The following is a 17,547-nucleotide window of genomic DNA, read 5'->3' on the forward strand; positions in this document are numbered from 1 at the left end:
GATCAACGCAATCTGCAACATTAACTGAAATAGATAATTAGATAATTTTAGCTTAGCTTACACCATCCGTTATACATTAAATGTGCATGTGTAAACGTATTATGTGCATGCATAAACACATATATGCGTTTACGCATGCGCAGAAAGTTGTAGCTTTGAGGTCCGGATTATAGATCATTCCGGATTAAAGACTTTTGACTGTGTCCAATATTAACTCTGACTACAAAGGATTTTGTCTTAGATTTATTGTGATGTTTTAAATTTTTATCAGTTTTCTTAATTTTGGTTCCTCCGTGCTTTTGCACTTTTATGTTTCTTGTAAAATTGAGTGGGCATGCTTTTGCTGCCTTCATTTAATAACCCAGCATTCTCATTACGTAGATGTTCCCATTTCTCAGGTTTGCTCATTTATCATAGTTTTTAATTTTAATTAGAACGCATGCATTTCCGATCCTCCTGTTTCAATTTATTTCACAATATGCAATACCATGCAATATCATTTAATACTTACCTTTCACCATTTAATGGTAGGATTTTCCCATTTTAGCCATTTATTATTGTTATTGTTTTTTGTGTAAAATATGTTTAACTTTCTTACGTACATACCAGGTTCATTACGTACATATTATGTAATTTTTAGGATTAAGCTTTTCAGTTTTTGACAGTATACTGATCCTCTCTTAACAAATAAGCAGATTATACCTAAATTGTTGTAATTAAATTTTTGTGGGTAGTATAGTAATCAGATTTAATAGGTTTTATGATTTTTTATTAATTATTACAATTTTTTTACTGTGTTTTGGTTTCCATTATTGGTAAATTATCTAAAAACTTGGAACTTTTAGATAAATAAAATTTTTATCTCTATTCCTGAGCAGATAATGTTAGCAATATAAATGAGCATTTCCATATATCATATTGACCAAATATTAAAAAAAAAAAAAAAAAAAATCTTATAAGGGGGGATTCAAGTGTGACGGGTATTTTGTAAGAAAAGATTTGCATGTGAGCTTATTCAAGAATATTCTGTAAGAAAAGAATGCAGATTTTTTAAGTGTATACCTTGAAGTAAAAAATAAGTATGTATATTTTTTTCTTATTATGGAAGTATATGAAAATTATTTTAACCCTTTTTTAAAAGGTTAAAGCTGTGTATATAAAACAAATATGTTTTTGAAGAAAGGAATTAAAATAATTTTATATTTGAACTAATATGGTATTATAATGAGTAATATCATATTTATAATCAGTAGACTTTTCACTCATTAAAAATTGAGTTTAATTCTGTTTTGAAAAGTTTGGTTATTTCTGTAGAGAATGATTTTTTGAAAAGGAAAATGTTATATTTCTGACATTGATTTCATTCTGTAAAAATTAATATTTTGTTTTTACTTTACTTAGAAGTTTTTATTCAGATAAAAAGTGTGTATTCGTATAGTTGACAATTGTTGCATTTGCAAGTGTGATATGTTTATCACAGACTCCAAAATTTCTGCAATTATCAATTATTTAAACTAAACCTTTGACTAAGGGGTTAACTGGTTAATAAAGTTTTAGAATTATAACTCTTCCTCATGGAATGTGGAAAAATGTAACTTATGTCAGTTTTTTTTTTTTTTTTTTTTTTTTTTTTTTTTTTTTTTTTTTACCAAAATGATTGATTAAAAGTTGTTAAGAAAGATATGTTTAAGGTAATATTAATATTTTAATATGAGCTTTGTAGATTTGCTTTTTAAGGTATAAAAAATTAGAGTGCTGGTAGTATTTTGGAAATTTGAGCAGTTATAATTAAAGGATGCAGTTATTTTTCTCTCAGTTTTAAAATCTAATTGCATAGCTTCAGGCAATATGTGAACATGAAAAAGTACTTAAGTATGCACACAGGCCCTGACATATAGAAGTTCAGAGTAGAAGTGAACCAAGACGATCATATCTGATTTTGAAATATTGCCTCTTAAAAATTTTTTTATAAAATCAATTCTGAGATGCACCTAAAAATATGATTATATATATATTGTAAATCAGATGATTTAAAGTGAACCGCTTACCATGTTAAAAAATTCGTCTGAATTAATTTTGCATGCTGTTTTATGCAAAAAACAACAACATGGGGACTTGGTTCGCTGCTGTTTGGAAAACAATCAGAACTCAAGAGAATCAAGTTCAAAATTCACTGAGAATTTAATCTTGAATAAATAAATAATTACTTTGTCAAGTGCAATTTTATTGAATAAATGAAAAAATTGGGAAATTCTATGAAAATTTCAAATTCTTATACAAAATATCATTTTTGAAAAATAAAGTAATGGTATTTGAAGGAACAATTAAAAATATTATGTAAAACTTTGGAGAACACTTGTAGTATCTTCATTTGTCAACATGAAATATTTCATCTGTTCCCTCCTGATCAACTGCACAACTTGTTCTTGCTGACAACCTAGTTGGTGACTGAAAAGGTAAATGTTTATAATATTTGTGAAAGATGAGTAGAATAAAAGATAACTAGTCAACCTTGTCTGTTATTTTACTTGCTACAGCAGTATTCATTGACTAGGATAGAGAGTTTCCTGCACAATATTATTTAATTTGATCACATTTCTTACTGGTGATTTTTCTCCAATGAAACTGTTTCAAAGGGAGCCAAATCATCCAAAGAAGTTAAAAGAGAGTAGTGACCCTCTCTTGTACCTCATCTACTGAAAATTTAAACTGCTAATATCCTTTTCGAGATACAGTTTTTTTTTTTATTTTTTATTTTCCGATTTGTTACATGGATCTCTTTTTATGTTTGCGACTTTAAATACTAAGGACTTACATTTTGATTCACTATTTTGATCCACTTTTCAGGCAAGTATGTAAAATCCCAATCATCTGGAAGTTAAGAGTGACCTGATATTAAAAATTTATGGTCAGTGGTTTTCACAGCCATGTCATTATTGTGCGCAAGTTTTATGAAAGTTTTTGCCACTTCGATATCGCAATTCAGACCAATCTATAAAACAGAATAAAAAGTCGTGTGTTTACTGGTTGCTGCAAGTGCTTGCAAGTGTTTCACTAAGCATGGCACTAAATCTTGGAACTCTTTGCATCCCTCACTTTCATTCCGAAATTGTATACATACTAATTTCTCTCGTGTGAAGTTGATATGGTCAATTTTTGGAGTGGTAATGCTTTAAGTTGCTGTGTAAGTGGTGCTAGAGGTGAGCAACTTATCTTGTCTAAGGAAAAATCGTAACTTAGTCTGCTTTTGCCATTTAAATTTATTTTTCAGTTTGTAAATTTTTTTAAATATTTTCATTTTGTTCACAGTTAATTCTCACTTCGAGTTCATCACAAATTTGGCTGGTATCTGTAGGGTTTCAAATGCAAACTGAACATATTATAATAACATTTTTCCTTGGCAGGAATTTTGCTCTTGCCTTTGCATTTCTGTATGTACATTTCGTACATTTTGTGTATTCTCAGGTTAAAGTGTAGATATTTTTTATTGAGATTATATATTATATATATATTTTGTAAATCAGATGATTTAAAGTGAACCGCTTACCATGTTAATAAATAATTACCTCTGCAAGTGCAAATTTGTAAATTGGTTGCCATATATTGATTAGCTATAAGCACTTTCCCTTTTGTTCGGTGAAAAATTGAAATGAGAACTCGCTTTGGTCATGAAATTTGCCTAGTGCACGCAATAGGCTCACAGAAGCAAATAAATTAATGATGAAACAAAGGTGATAATGATTGCATGATGATTATTTTATTTGATAACAAACTGAATTATAAAACAGTGATGGAAATTTGTGGAAGACGATCAGAAATGAATGGGAAACAGAGTACAAAGACTTTCTCCTATATTGCAGCATTAAAATCACTTAAAGACTGATTCACTGAAAGATTTTACTTTTATGAATGTTTATCATGAGAAACCTCATGAAGTGAAAAAACTGAATTTCTTTCACTTCTGCTCTGGACTCTCCATATTTCTTTTGTAACGTATGATTCATTGTAGCAAAATACATAAATAAATTGTAAAATTTAAAAATATTAGTATAATCACATAGCAGCAAGATTGTGTAATCAACCATATGGAAAAAAAATTGAAATATTTTTTGCAGATTGCCATCTATGGTAAAAACTTTTGTACTTCAGCAAGAAAAGCTTTCATGCTATTGATGAGAAATATTGTACGGTAAGTATTTGCATTGCTTCAATCATATGAAGCCTCAATTCAAAAAATGTATTTTTTGTTCTTATTTTCATTTTTTAATGATGATAATTATAAACATTTATATTTGTAGTGTTGTTGTCCTGGACAAAATAACTGACTTCTTGCTTTTTATGGGAAAGCTTGCAGTGGTTTCTTTTGCTGGTAAATTATTAATTAAATTCATTTTATTTTTTAAATTATGTACTGCATTATCTAATTTTTGCTGTTTTCTCTTTTTTAAAATCCTGATCCGTTTGTTCTCTTCTTCTAAGCAGCTGTTAATTTTTTAAATTTTTTTTTACATGTCCAGTTTCTACTTTTCATATAAAGGTAGCAGTATCTTTGTGCGCAAGATCAAGTTAAACAAAATTAAACAAAATAACTTTCAAATCATTAAAACCATGTGTATATTGTTTTCTTTGTCTTCTTTTTTTATCTTGTGCTTTTATAGATTTTACAAAGGATGAGAATTCAAGCATTTTTATGCATTCTTGAAGTGTTCAATTTAAATTATGATTGTTTTATTGAGTTTCATTTTTATAATTCTTTCTAACGTGAACTTTAGTGTAAAAGATAAAAATTTTAAATATTTTTTATGAGGGAAAAAAAGGCTGTTGTGCATCTAACATGTACACTGTGCAAAAAACTTATTTATTAAACTTATTTAATTCTTCCTTTCACATTTCGAAATTCAAGTTCATTCAAAATAAAATTCACCCATTTTTTTATGATTTATTTTTTTAATTTGTATTTTTAAATAATTTTTATAAAATTTTCAAAAAAAAATTGAGTTAAAATGTATAAATTTTTACTATCATTTAACATAGACATATTTCTAAGTGCACCTGCAACAAATTACAGTTTTTTATTCAAAATTTCTGTAGATATATGTGAATTTAAAAATTGGCGCATTTTCAAATTTGGCATATTTGTTGAAAGCGATAAAACATCAAATGTGGTTTAGACGCTTTGCTAAAATTATTTGAAAGTAGGAGCAGCATCAATTTTTTTTCTGCTCACACACATTGTAAAAAAGGTAGGAACGAGGCGCCTTTTTTTCCCACTCCGGCGTAATGGAAAGGAAAATTGGTTGCCATATATTAAGAAGTTTGCCAAGTGAATTATTTTTGACTCAAAAAAAAAAAAAAAAAAGGGCAAGATAAATTTTTGAATGTCTCCATAAATTTTCGCACCAAATTTTACAAAATTTAATATCTAGGTATAATTTGAGTCGTAGAATCGAAATATGAAAAAAAATTGTTATGTTATTTCAGAAAAAGTCCAATTTTGTGTGGTTAGTAGCTATGTTAGAACAATGCTATATATAAATCTAATAAATATCTTAAGTTGCACTTTTGACACATAAAAAATGCAATTTGAATTTTGTCAATTGGCGCAGTAGAACAGGAGATACAGAACTGTCCCCCCTTTTTTGTGTGTGCAGTGTACATGTTTGGTGAAATATATGGTGAATGCCACTGTATGATTTAGAATTGTATTTCTAAGCATAACTTTAACTAAATTTTTTCTGTATTTATAAACTTATTGACATATTAGTATTATGAATGTATATAAATGTATTTAATTATTTTGTAGTACCTTAGTTTTCTAAATTGTAATAAATCAAGTTTGATTTCTAAGCTTCATTGTATGAATGATTGTTTTCCCTTCATCTCTCATTACACTTTGTTTTAATTAGAATTGGAGTGAATAAAATTATTAAAATTAATTGTTAAAGGTTTGCCTGGATATACAGTACTGTAATTCTGTTAGAATATTTCTTAAAAATGAATCCCTAAAAGAGAGGAAAACTCCAAGTATTTGATATTTGCCTCTTCTTCAAATAAATGAAAGACACTTAAGAGTCTGTGTAATGTCAGTAAGCTGATTACGCATTCTGAGTGTCATTAGTTTGGGGTAAGGAATTTTAGAGAACAATGTTCACATGCCTTTTTGAATGCAGGGTTTTGGTTAGCCCACGCTTAGTAATCTCTATCCTGTGGCTTTGGTGGTGAGTAGGATGATCAAGATTTTCCAAATATGACTTCTTTTCCCTAGATATTGAAAATGTTTTTATTTCCTTAGAAAATGCAAACCATTATAGACTATATAACAATTATCCATGACCTGCTTTGCCAATGGCACTATAGGTGTGACAAATTACTTTGGCCATTGCAACAGCAATTGACTTTTGTGTGGATGTACGTCCTTTGTTTCAACAATATTACAAAAAGAAACAAACATGATATAATTTATACCCTATTTACAGTAACTTTGTAGCCCATTGGACATGGTCTATATGAGATTTAGACTTACTGTTACAGTCTTATTTTGATGTTGCTTGTGACATTTACATATTTGATGATTTCTTGGATCCTTTTTTGACAATAGTAATCATTATATAGGGCCAGAAGGTCTACGGTCCTTTAATTAATCAGGAAGAGTTTCTCACAAAAGATCTTTACCTGATTACAGATGTATTGTAGTGCATCTGCCTGTGAAGAATGCACTGAGTTCTTGACATCTTTAAGAAAACGGTTGAGATAGGCTGGAAACCTGCTGTGGTTTGTGTTTGCTTGAATGAGAAAGAAGTCTGTCTTGAGGTAGCTACTGAAACCTCTGTGAAGATGTTGTAGGTGTGGCATCCTATGGAGGCCTTCTCCCATCTATCTTGTTAGAGCCCTGAGATGTAATGGTGTATCCTGCGCTTGACACCTATGTGTTGAAACCTATGTGTTGACTGACATATTGGTGGCTAATTTAGCCAACTTATCTTCCTGTTTGTTGCGTTTTGGACCTTGATGTGCTCTTACCCAACAAAGGGAGAATGTAATGCCTGGTTTCATGTGGAGCGAATGTTCTTGAATGGGAAGATATGCAATGGGATGTTGTCTTTCATGTTTAAGACTTTAAAGAACTCTCTTGCTGTCTGAGAAGATCGAGATGTGGGAAAAGTTTGACTGCCCAACTCAAAGAGCCACTTGTCTAAGTTCTTGATATTCTGCTTAAAATATGAAAGCTGTGTTACTCAGCTGGAAGGACTGCAAATAAATTTCTGTGTTGTTATAGAAGACGAAAAGGTTGCTGCTACCTTCTTGCTGATCTTCCAACCATCCTTGAAGAGTTCTAGACTTTGCTTGCTGGGTAAGTATTTATACCAAGGGAAATCCTGGGTTGTGAAGATGTTATGTGCCATGGTTCTAAGCAATTCTGTGGAATTATGAGGTCCCCATTTATTTTGACAAGCAGAATTGGTCCTGCAAATGTCTGTAGGGCTGCTGTGGATGTGGTGGAGAACACTTTTATTATTTTCAAGAGGGCATTTCTCTGGATCTGTAGAAGTTTTTGATTAATTCGAACTGTATTCGTCATCCAAATTGGACAACTGGGTAAAATCAAATGTTCCACTCTTCAAAGGTAAAGTGCCATCTCCTTTTCTTATGGTGCTCAGCTGTAGTGAGATTAAGCTTTTGCCTTTGGCCAGTTCATAATATGAGCAGAAGGGGGATGAGATCATAATGCTACCTTAAAATTTGTTTGAGACAAACCTCTATTTGTGGTAAACATTTTTTGCTTGTAGTCTGCCTGAACTCTTTTGTATCTTTTATGTCCTTCATGTTTGTGCATAGGTAGTGTCTTCTGAACACCCATACATTTTTTGCTCAGAAAGGATAACTCCTATATCCACCATGAGTTTAATATGTGCCTGGCGGTGTTGCCATTTTGAATCTTCTTTGGGATATCATATAGGTCCTTCATAAGTTTGTTGCATCTTTTATATGTTTATCAATATCCTCTTTATCCTAGTAGTCCTGGGAGGAAGAGCTCTATCTATTGTGGAAATTTTGGTGGAGTTTAAACTAGTCCAGTTGGTTTAGTCCTAGTTTGTTTTTCACACTGTTTTCTTAATCAAAGTTATGAATTATCAAATTTGATAAAATTATGACTGCTCAGATTTTCTGACTAAAGAGTTTTGTTGACCATGTGGTTGTTCATTCACCATGTGTTGATGTTAGGTGTGCTGAAGGTGGAAGTCTGTAGTTTTTTTTCTGTATAAGATTTTAATGCTGTTCATGATTATGAATAAAAGTTTCCAATCAGTTTAATTTGCAATGAGTTGAACTAATAAAAAGTCTTTTGAATTATTTTAAAGCAAAATTAAGGAACAAAATTATATATTACTTTAACAAACCAATTAATTATACATATTTTCCCCCTCCCTTAAATTTTATATTGATTGGATCTGTTCTCTTTAGTAATGTGGAATCTATCCATGAATTACTGCATGACCTGGAAAAGATAGGAATACTCCGAGGGTCATTAATAACTGTTAGGTTGGAAGAAGATGCGTCTCCTTGGGTCAGGTTGGCTGGCTCCCCACAACAGATGTGTTGAAATCTCCACCAATTATGGCTGGAGTATCTTCATTTCTGTTTATGAGATCTATCTTAGCAACGTTTGGTCTCTTATTTTGAGAGGGAGGTGCAGTAAACTGAAACTAAAATAAAGGGTTAAGCTCCACCCTATCTTAACTGCTGAAATGTCTGTGTTGCATAGGATGCCTGATGCTCATATGGCTCTCTGTAATAAATATTGCCATTTTTGCATTAACTTTGTTGTAAAATTTTCTTTAACTAAGATGAAAACCATAGAGTTTCCTATTCTTGAAGTAAGGTTCCTGAATGCTTGCTAATTTAATGTTACTGTTGCTTTCTAGGCATTATCTTTTGTAGTTTTCTAACATAGCAAGCACTTTTGTATCATGTCTTTGATTAGTCCTGCATTAAATCATTGGTTGATCTCATGGCAATTTAAACATTTTAACAATTTCTCTTTACCGTCTGCTTTTTGGTGGTCTTTCAACCCCCATTCTTCACATCTTGTATTTTCCTTGCAATTTTTTGCGGAATGATTAAATCCTACACATTTGTAGCATTGTTAAAGGGTTAAGAATTGCCTTACATTGTTCTGCATCTATTGAATGTTAATCTTCTTCATTTTTAAGATTTTTTTTTAATGTTGTGAGATCTATTTAGATTACCTAATGTTTTTTTTACCTGGCCGTCGTAGGGAATAGGACTTTTATGTTTGAACCTTCAAGTTCTGGGTTCTATGAAATGAGATGTTTCTGAAATTCGTCTTTTCTAGTTCACTATTAATCTATCACACAATTATTTTTGAGTTAATTATTGTCTGTCTTTTAATTTCTACTAAATCCATTAATTTTCTATTCTCCCATATTGCTACCTATATTATTCTCAAGTCATCTTTTAAGCAACCTGAATGAGTACACCTCCTTTGTTAATCTTTTTGCCTAAATAAATCCCTACTTTAAGCTTTCAGGGTTTCTATGTCTAACTAGCTTATCTGTAAATTTGTCAGATGTTATGGCTTTTTTTGGCTATGTGAGAGTTACACGTTCTAGCTCCCTATCATTTCTTGTCAGTGATCACATTCTTCGCACTGATCTATTCCTCTTGCTACGCTGTGTGTTGGTTTTTCTTGAATTACCACACCTCTAACATAGTTCTCAATGTCTTGAGTCATTCAAGTTGTCCCTCAAAGTTAGCAATTTTAAAGTTCATACAGGTAACTAAATTTAATAAAGTCATAAAATGAGATTTTGTACCTTTAGTCACTTTCTTTGGTATCACTTCCTCACTGGCCTATATAGGCCATCCAAGTCTATTATACATTCATGTGCCTCCTGCACACAACAGTTTCATCAGGCTCTTCTGGTCTTTTTCGCTCAATGGCTCATGTCTTTGTCATTGTATTTTGTACTTTACTGCATACAGTGAACGTGTAAGGCAGTGTTTCTATCACTAGGGGATCACAGTGGTTGCAGTGGTTGTTAGTTTGCATTGCTATGCTATAGTTGTAATTGTTGTTTAACCATTACGTTTTCTATTTTGATTGTTACACTTGCTATCTTTAACTTTGATGTGGATATATTGATGTAATTTAATGTTACTATTTTTGTAATTGATGTTTGTTTAAAAATATTAGAAAAATTAATATTAGGGATTAAATGTTTTAATCATTTGAGTAGTACAAGAACTACTTACTATATGTTAAATAATACTTAATCAGTAATATTATTCTAAAGTATTAAATTTTAGTGAACTTTTGTGAACCAGTACCAGTACAACTAGTGTGAATGTGTGCATAAAGCAAGTCTATTTTACAAGAATGAAAAATGGTGAATTAAACTATTAGATAAATTTTAAAAATAAATACAGTTCTAAAGATTTTGTAAATGACTATGGTATCATATGATAAAATTAATATTTTTTAGCAATTTAAACATGGAAATGAAAATTAAAACTTAACTATCAAGCTGTGATATAGTCTTGCAGTAGTAATCGGCTATTTTCAATTTTAGATCAGTTGAAGACTTTACCTTGATATTTCCTTATTATTTCATAATAGAATGCTGTTATGGATCAAATTTTTAAGCTTCATAAAACTAACTTCCTGTTTCTTCTATAAACACTTGTCGAGAATTCCAATTCTTGCATCAAAACCTTCCTTTGGACAAGCTCTTTCCAAAGATAGAAAACTTGTAATAGTCAATCCTTTTTCTGTGCATTTTACAATTATCCAAATTGACGCTTAAAACAATAAATCCAACCATTATAGAGATTAATGAATTGATTCTAACTTCCAATTTTCTTTTAATTTGTTAAAAATGTGACACTTTTTGCTATACAAGTACATCAAATCTTACACAAATGAACCTAATAACATAAAATGGCTTTATATCACAGATCTGTTAATTGAAATTGCCAACACAGCCTAATTGGTAATTCTTTTAGGATTGAAACTTCTAAGGACCAAATTGAGTATGTAAATACAGAAGCAACATTTAGACTGGCACACTGGTTCCAGTGCAACCACTCATGGCGTTACTTCTGAGTTAAACTTTTTAAAGATAAGAAAAAGAGTTTTGATGTGAACTCTCTGATCAGAAAGTCAGTGTGGCTGTACAGATCAAAATGTGTCAGAATAATCGGTTAATCAACATAAAACATGTAATTCTAATTGCCAATTTGTTTTATCTGCCCAAAGATGATGAAGCTGGATATCTGAATTGTTCTATTCCAAATCATGCGAGACGTTTCTCTTGCTAACATTTTAGTCATTTAAAAATACCTTGTCATGATGCCCTCATTTGTGTTCATTCTTTTGTGGTGAACCAGATTTTGAGGATTGGTGAACCAGATTTGGAGATATTTATGTTAATTACACTTTGGTGTGAGAATATGTTAAAAAGTTTTACATTGTATGCATTGGCTTTTGTTTTGAATTCTATTTTTATATCTGCAGGGATTTAGTTTTTTAATTGGTTTAAAAATGTTTTAGAGATTTAGACAACTAATTTTATTTTCTACTTTTCATGTAGCTGTAGGATCATTTTATGTTTTTGTCTCTGAGCATAAGATTTATAAAAGTGGACCTTCATTACATTATGACCTTATTCCACCAATAGTAAGTGTTTCATTTCTTTAAAGTCTTTTACAGTTGTAACGTATTTAAAATTGTAATGCCGTAATTGTTTAAGGATTCAGAACTAAGTGTTAAGTGTGAATGACAGGTAAAAAACTCCAACTGTTTATGAGTATCTTTAATGTCATCTCGAATTTTCCACGAATCCTCAAATATGAAGAGGTTATATCATAAATAAATTCAAGCCTGAATTCCCTAAAATATGTAATAATGCAGTGAGTTTTTTTTTTTTTTTTTTTTTTTTGTGTGTGTGTGTGTGTGTGTGTGTTTTATCTGAATATGATATAAATGAATTATTTGTGGCTGTTATTTCTTTCTTCTAGCTAGTCTAGCATAGGAGTAATTGTCCATGAATGAACTGAGGTCACCATCAGAAATAATGAAAGAAGTCCTTGCAAATGACTTTTATATCACCAACTGTTTTTATGAGTTTTGTCCATTATGGATGTAAATCACATTGTTGTTTCTAGTTTTGTTTGTTATAAAAGAAACCTTGTGTTTCCTTTATACAAATCTTAAAGAAAACCTTATGCTGAGCAAGATCTTTCTTGAAAATGTGGACTTCATATGCATTTTATATCCTGTATTGTATTATATTTGTTAATGTGCATTACTTTCAATTATTAGAGCAAAGCATCTACCAGGATTTGTAACCAAAAAGTCCAGTGGAGGTTTTATTCTATGATAACAAGGTGTGTGTTTGCACTTTAACAAATTATGAAATATATTATTCAAAACAAAGGCATGGTGATTATGAATAATTAATCATATTATATGAATGAATTAGTAAGTATTTAAAAGCAAGTAAAAATTATGGCATGTCCCATGTACATTTGTAAAGAGCAAGAGAAAATTATATCAAATCTTCTTTATATATCTTGTATATGTATTCCTTCTGTACTTCATTATTGTATTACTTTGTATATTTAACAAAGGACCAATGGGTCCCATGTTAACCCAATTTCCAATCAAGTGTGGGTAATTCATATTCCCTCAGCCTTATAGTTGCATATACTGAGTGGATGGCTGATCAATTGTTTCAGCACAAGATTCAAAATTGTCTTCCCTCAGTGTTCTTTAATGAATAGGGCGCAGGAGTCAAAAATATAGATAGATCATATAATGTGAACTGATGTTATCTGTTGGAGTTACAAACAACACTGGTGGAGAAAATAAAAGATGCAACACTTTTTGCCAATTATCTTAAGAAATGCTGGATAGAAACAAATGAAATTAGCTATGGATATACAGTGAAATATGTTTAATGCAAAAGTGCTTAAGACAAAATATTGGTTAACATGAAATAATACAATGGTCCCAACAAACTACTACAGTCAAAAGTCATTAATTCGGACATCCATAATCCAGACCTGAAAGCTACAAACTTTCTGCGCATGCGCAAAATACGTTTACGAATGTGCGTTTAATGTATAACGGACGGTATAAGCTAAGCTAAAATTATCTAATTCAGTTAATGTTGCAGATTGCGTTGTTCCTTAATCTTCGAATTGGGTCCGGCTTATTATTTTTTGCAGACTGTTAGAGCAATTTTATAAAAGTAAGCTTGAACTTTCGATTATGTCGAATAGAATTTCCGATATATATTTACTAATATGTAAAGGATCTGCAAAGCGGAAGTATGTTTAGAAGTCCATTAAACAAAAAGTGGAATTGCTGCAAAAAATGGATAAAGGCATCCTTTGATTATCTAACCATTCCGAAATCTGTTTATCAATTTCGCGCTTCTCTGCGGCGGGGAGGAACGCCATGGCGCGCAATGAATTGGAAGTTGATTTGTCAGCACTATCCTTATCTTCAGGGCAGATGTTTTTATTTTATTTGGCTTATAATTCCTTACTAAATATAGTATTTCATCTCAATGTACTCCGTCTTTGATATGATTAAAATCAAATTCCTCGTCATTATAATTCGCTTCCAATAGCTAAGAAAGTGACACAGAGGTTATTGAAAACGAAAAAATTTCGATTGACAAATTAGTCGGTATTCTCGACACAGCAATTATAGGACTTGAACAGTGGAACTTTGTAACTGAAGAAGAAATTATGTATGTTTATAGAATTAAAGAGAAAGTATTATCACATAAAAAAACGAAGCAACCTAAACAACTTACATTGAAAGAAATGTTTAATAAAGTAAACAAATATTAAGCTTTTTTTTTTTGTAAATTTTGATACCCTTTAGATCATAATTGTTCTTTATTTCATAAATTATGGTTTCATATTTTTAATTTTATAATTTCTGCATGCCATCTTACCAGATTTAAACTGATGATCTATAATCCGTAAAATTCGATAATCCAGAATCGTTGAAGTCTCGATGTGTCCGGATTAACGACTTTTGACTGTATGTATTTTCATGCACCTTTTTTTTCTCTTAACATGAAATGAAAATCGTGTAACACAGAAAAACACCAGCCACACAGGCGAGATTTAAGAGAGGTGTGAAATGAAAGAGAGTTGGTTTCACATGTTTCATAGAAAGGAGGTTAACTTTGTTTTGAAATAACCTCGGAATAGCCTGTGACACGAGCCAATTTTGTTTATCTAAGCTACTTTCAACCTACTTTCATACAAACGCCACACAAAAACATCTTATCTCTCATCAATTGAATTCAGGGACATGTACACCGTATCAGTGAGTCAGTGAGTTTCAGTGAAATCAGTGAGTTTGGTTTGCATTTTTATTTTAGAAGAATTTTTTTACGAGCACAGTGGCAAACTGCTCTTTGTCTTAAAATGAAGATGGAGCTTCTTAAGGTGATTGATCACAAACAGAAGACAAAAACGGAAGTCTGTAAAGATTTTAGTATTGCTAACTCTACATATCAACAATAATTAAAGAAAGAGAGCAAATTAAGAAAATGTTTGAACGGAGTAAGTTTCAGCCAGAGCGAAAACGTATGAGAACGGCCAAACACCAAGGATTTAGAGACAGTTTTACTTGTTTGGTTCAAACAAGCAAGATATCAGAATGCTCCCATATCAGGACCTTTAAAGCAAGAAATAAGCAATGAACTTGCTAAACAAATATGTATTAGATTTTCTGCAAATCCAGGATGGTTGGAACATTTCAAGAAAAGAAATGGCATAGTACTAAAAAATGTTGCAGTGAAGCTAATTAAGTTTTGCCGACCATGACAGCAAATTGGCTTCAGTCTATGTTGCTTTAAATATTTGAAAAATATGAAGCGAAAGATGTCTTCAACAAGGATGGAACTGGGTTATTTTACCGCTGCGTACCCAGTAAAACTTTATCATTTAAGGGACAATCGTGTTCAAGAGGGAAACTGTCTAAAGAATGGATTAAGGTATTGGTAGGATGCAAGTTGGATGGGTCTAAAAAACTACCCCTATTTGTTATTATAGTTGTTATAAAAGTTGGAAACCATTGTGTTTTAAGAATCTAAGAACATTACCGGTGAAATATACAGACAAAAAAAGGGGGAGGCATGGATGGTAGCTATGATGTTCACTGATTGGATCATAATATTAGATGAGCGATTCTTACAAGAAAAGTATAAGGTTGCAATGATGATTGATAATTGTCCACCTCAAAGTTGTATTGCAACTTTAAAGCTTATCTCTTTGCCTCCGAATATAACAAGTGTTTTGCAGCTTTGTGATCAAGGGATTCTACAAAACATGAAATTTTTCTACCAAAAACATTTGCTTCGAAAATATTTACTTGCAATCAAAGCAAATGAAGATTTCTAGATCAATTTATTAGATGCCTTTCTTATGTTGCATTCTGCATGGAATTCAGCGATTCCAAGAACGATTGAAAATCGTTTTCTTCATGCAGGTTTCTCAAAAGTATCGGATTCTTTGGCATCAAAAGAAATGGAGAAGGAGGATGGGATATTGAAAGAGCTGACACTTAATGAAATAATTGAGAAAGTTTATGTATTATTATACTGTTCTACTGTATCATTGGAAGAAGTCATTGCAGTAGATGATGATAATGTGTGTACAGCCCCAATTATGGCAGACAAAGACATTTTGGAGTTTTTTCAAAGCTAAAAAAGTATCATTGATGCAGATTCTGATGATGAAATGGAATGAATAACGCAGCTCCTGTTCCCATGCCATCCAAAATGAGGTGGGAGTGGTGTGTGTGATTATGGCAAAGCCTCGTGGGCTATCTGCCTAAGGGGAGGGATGCCTTCGTGGAGGACTTTCGAAGATATATATACATGAGTCAGTTTCCCTTCACATGGGATATATGTTACACATGGGGATATATGTTATACATGGGGAAAACCACGAAAACACCCATGCAGCCAGCCCATTCGCGGGATTCGGACCAAACTACCAGTGTTCAGAGACTTTACTGCTAATGGGTGCTTCGAAATGAGGAATATCATGGAAAGTATGCCCAGTTATTTTGACACACATTCCAATGATGAAATAAATTTTAAAAAATGAATGACTTTGAACAATTTGATGCTACAAAAACACAATGCAAAGAAAAATATCAAATTACTTTCTAGAAACTCAATAAATGTTTTATTTTTCAAAAAACTTGAAAATTTAATTTTAAATTAAGTTCTTGTTTCATTCATTTTTATTAAATACGTGCATACATACATACATATCTATGTAAATAAAATGTACTCTAATAAACTTCATTTTTTTTAATATATGTTTTTTTGCAATATCCTTCAACACGAAAAAATATTTCAGTACCCTCAATTTCGTGTTAAAGGATTTTCACTGTAGTTTATTATAAGACAATGTGTACAAAACAAAAATGAAAAGGCTATTCATTAGCAAGAGTTAAGGCCAAAAGTCCAATGTGGTCCAAACTTGAAGTTTAAAGATGGCAGTGAAAATGTGGCTAGTATCGCTTCTGACAGACAATACGCACAATGAGTAGCCATGCTGTTCAAAAGAGAGTTCAGAAGTACCTGTGAAAATCGCACCCACTGTTCGACTACAGCAGTTTAACTTTTTTTTAACTCCCGATTTTTCTGCATGTTTATATAATAAATAGCATGTTGTTTGATTTGAAAAATAGATGAAAAAGATAATCATTCATATAAAATTTAATTTGAAAGATAAATAAATGCCACAGTTTTGACTATTTGAATTTCAATTTTTTTCCAGAACAAAAGATGTAGCTTGTTTCATTACATTTTTATTTCTTAAGGATTTCGTTACATTTTTATTTCTTTCTTATTTTTTTATTTCTTAATAATCATTGAAAATTTAGTGTGCAGAGAAGGTACAAATACTTTCAATCATATTTGAGGTTGTAGATGGTAAGGGTATGTACAGGGTTCGTAGCGGTCTTTACGAAAAAAAAAAAAAAAGTGCTTATAATTCCTTATATTTGAAAATAAAATATAAAGGCTCTTATAGGTGCTTACTTTTTCTTTAAAGCCCTTATTATTTTGTTTTCAGTGCTTATTTTTTGCTTTTAGTGCTTTTTTTAATGAACGCGCATTTTCTCCCCCCGTACCAAAGCCGGAACTATATAAACAACTTTTCTTCTTTATATGGAAAGTCAGATGGTGAATCATACTCCCGGAAATAGCTTTTCCCCCTTTCTCTGCATTAATGTAACCTATGGTGCGCGCTAGAGTACAGACAGGTGCACGTCCTTCTATTGGTCAAAGAATTGCGAAAACCGTAGAAAATTTATATTATGAGCATATGTATGAATATTATAATAATATAGTTGCAGTAGCTGCTGAAGTTTAGATAAACTTCCAAAAATGGGTGTATTTTTACACAGATTAGCTTTCTAAGGAATAATATTTAGAATGGCTTAAATAAAAGGAAAGTAATCGAATAGTCATAATAATATTT

General features: G+C 31.3%; 1 protein-coding gene across 3 annotated transcripts in view; it reads left to right on the plus strand.

The window, feature by feature from the left end:
- Ctl2 (Choline transporter-like 2) overlaps positions 1–17,547 on the plus strand; it is a 149,784-nt gene that overhangs the window by 110,581 nt on the left and 21,656 nt on the right. For all 3 annotated transcript variants that reach the window (XM_035365840.2, XM_035365841.2, XM_085824821.1), the window contains 3 exons: positions 4,116–4,189; positions 4,299–4,369; positions 11,613–11,698. In XM_035365840.2, the coding sequence (XP_035221731.1) occupies positions 4,116–4,189; positions 4,299–4,369; positions 11,613–11,698 (231 nt within the window). The remainder of the gene's footprint in view (positions 1–4,115; positions 4,190–4,298; positions 4,370–11,612; positions 11,699–17,547) is intronic.

Source organism: Stegodyphus dumicola, chromosome 10 (assembly GCF_044657685.1).
Source record: "Stegodyphus dumicola isolate Sdum_Otavi_A_Nest chromosome 10, ASM4465768v1".
In the NCBI taxonomy this organism is placed as follows: Eukaryota; Metazoa; Arthropoda; class Arachnida; order Araneae; family Eresidae; genus Stegodyphus; species Stegodyphus dumicola.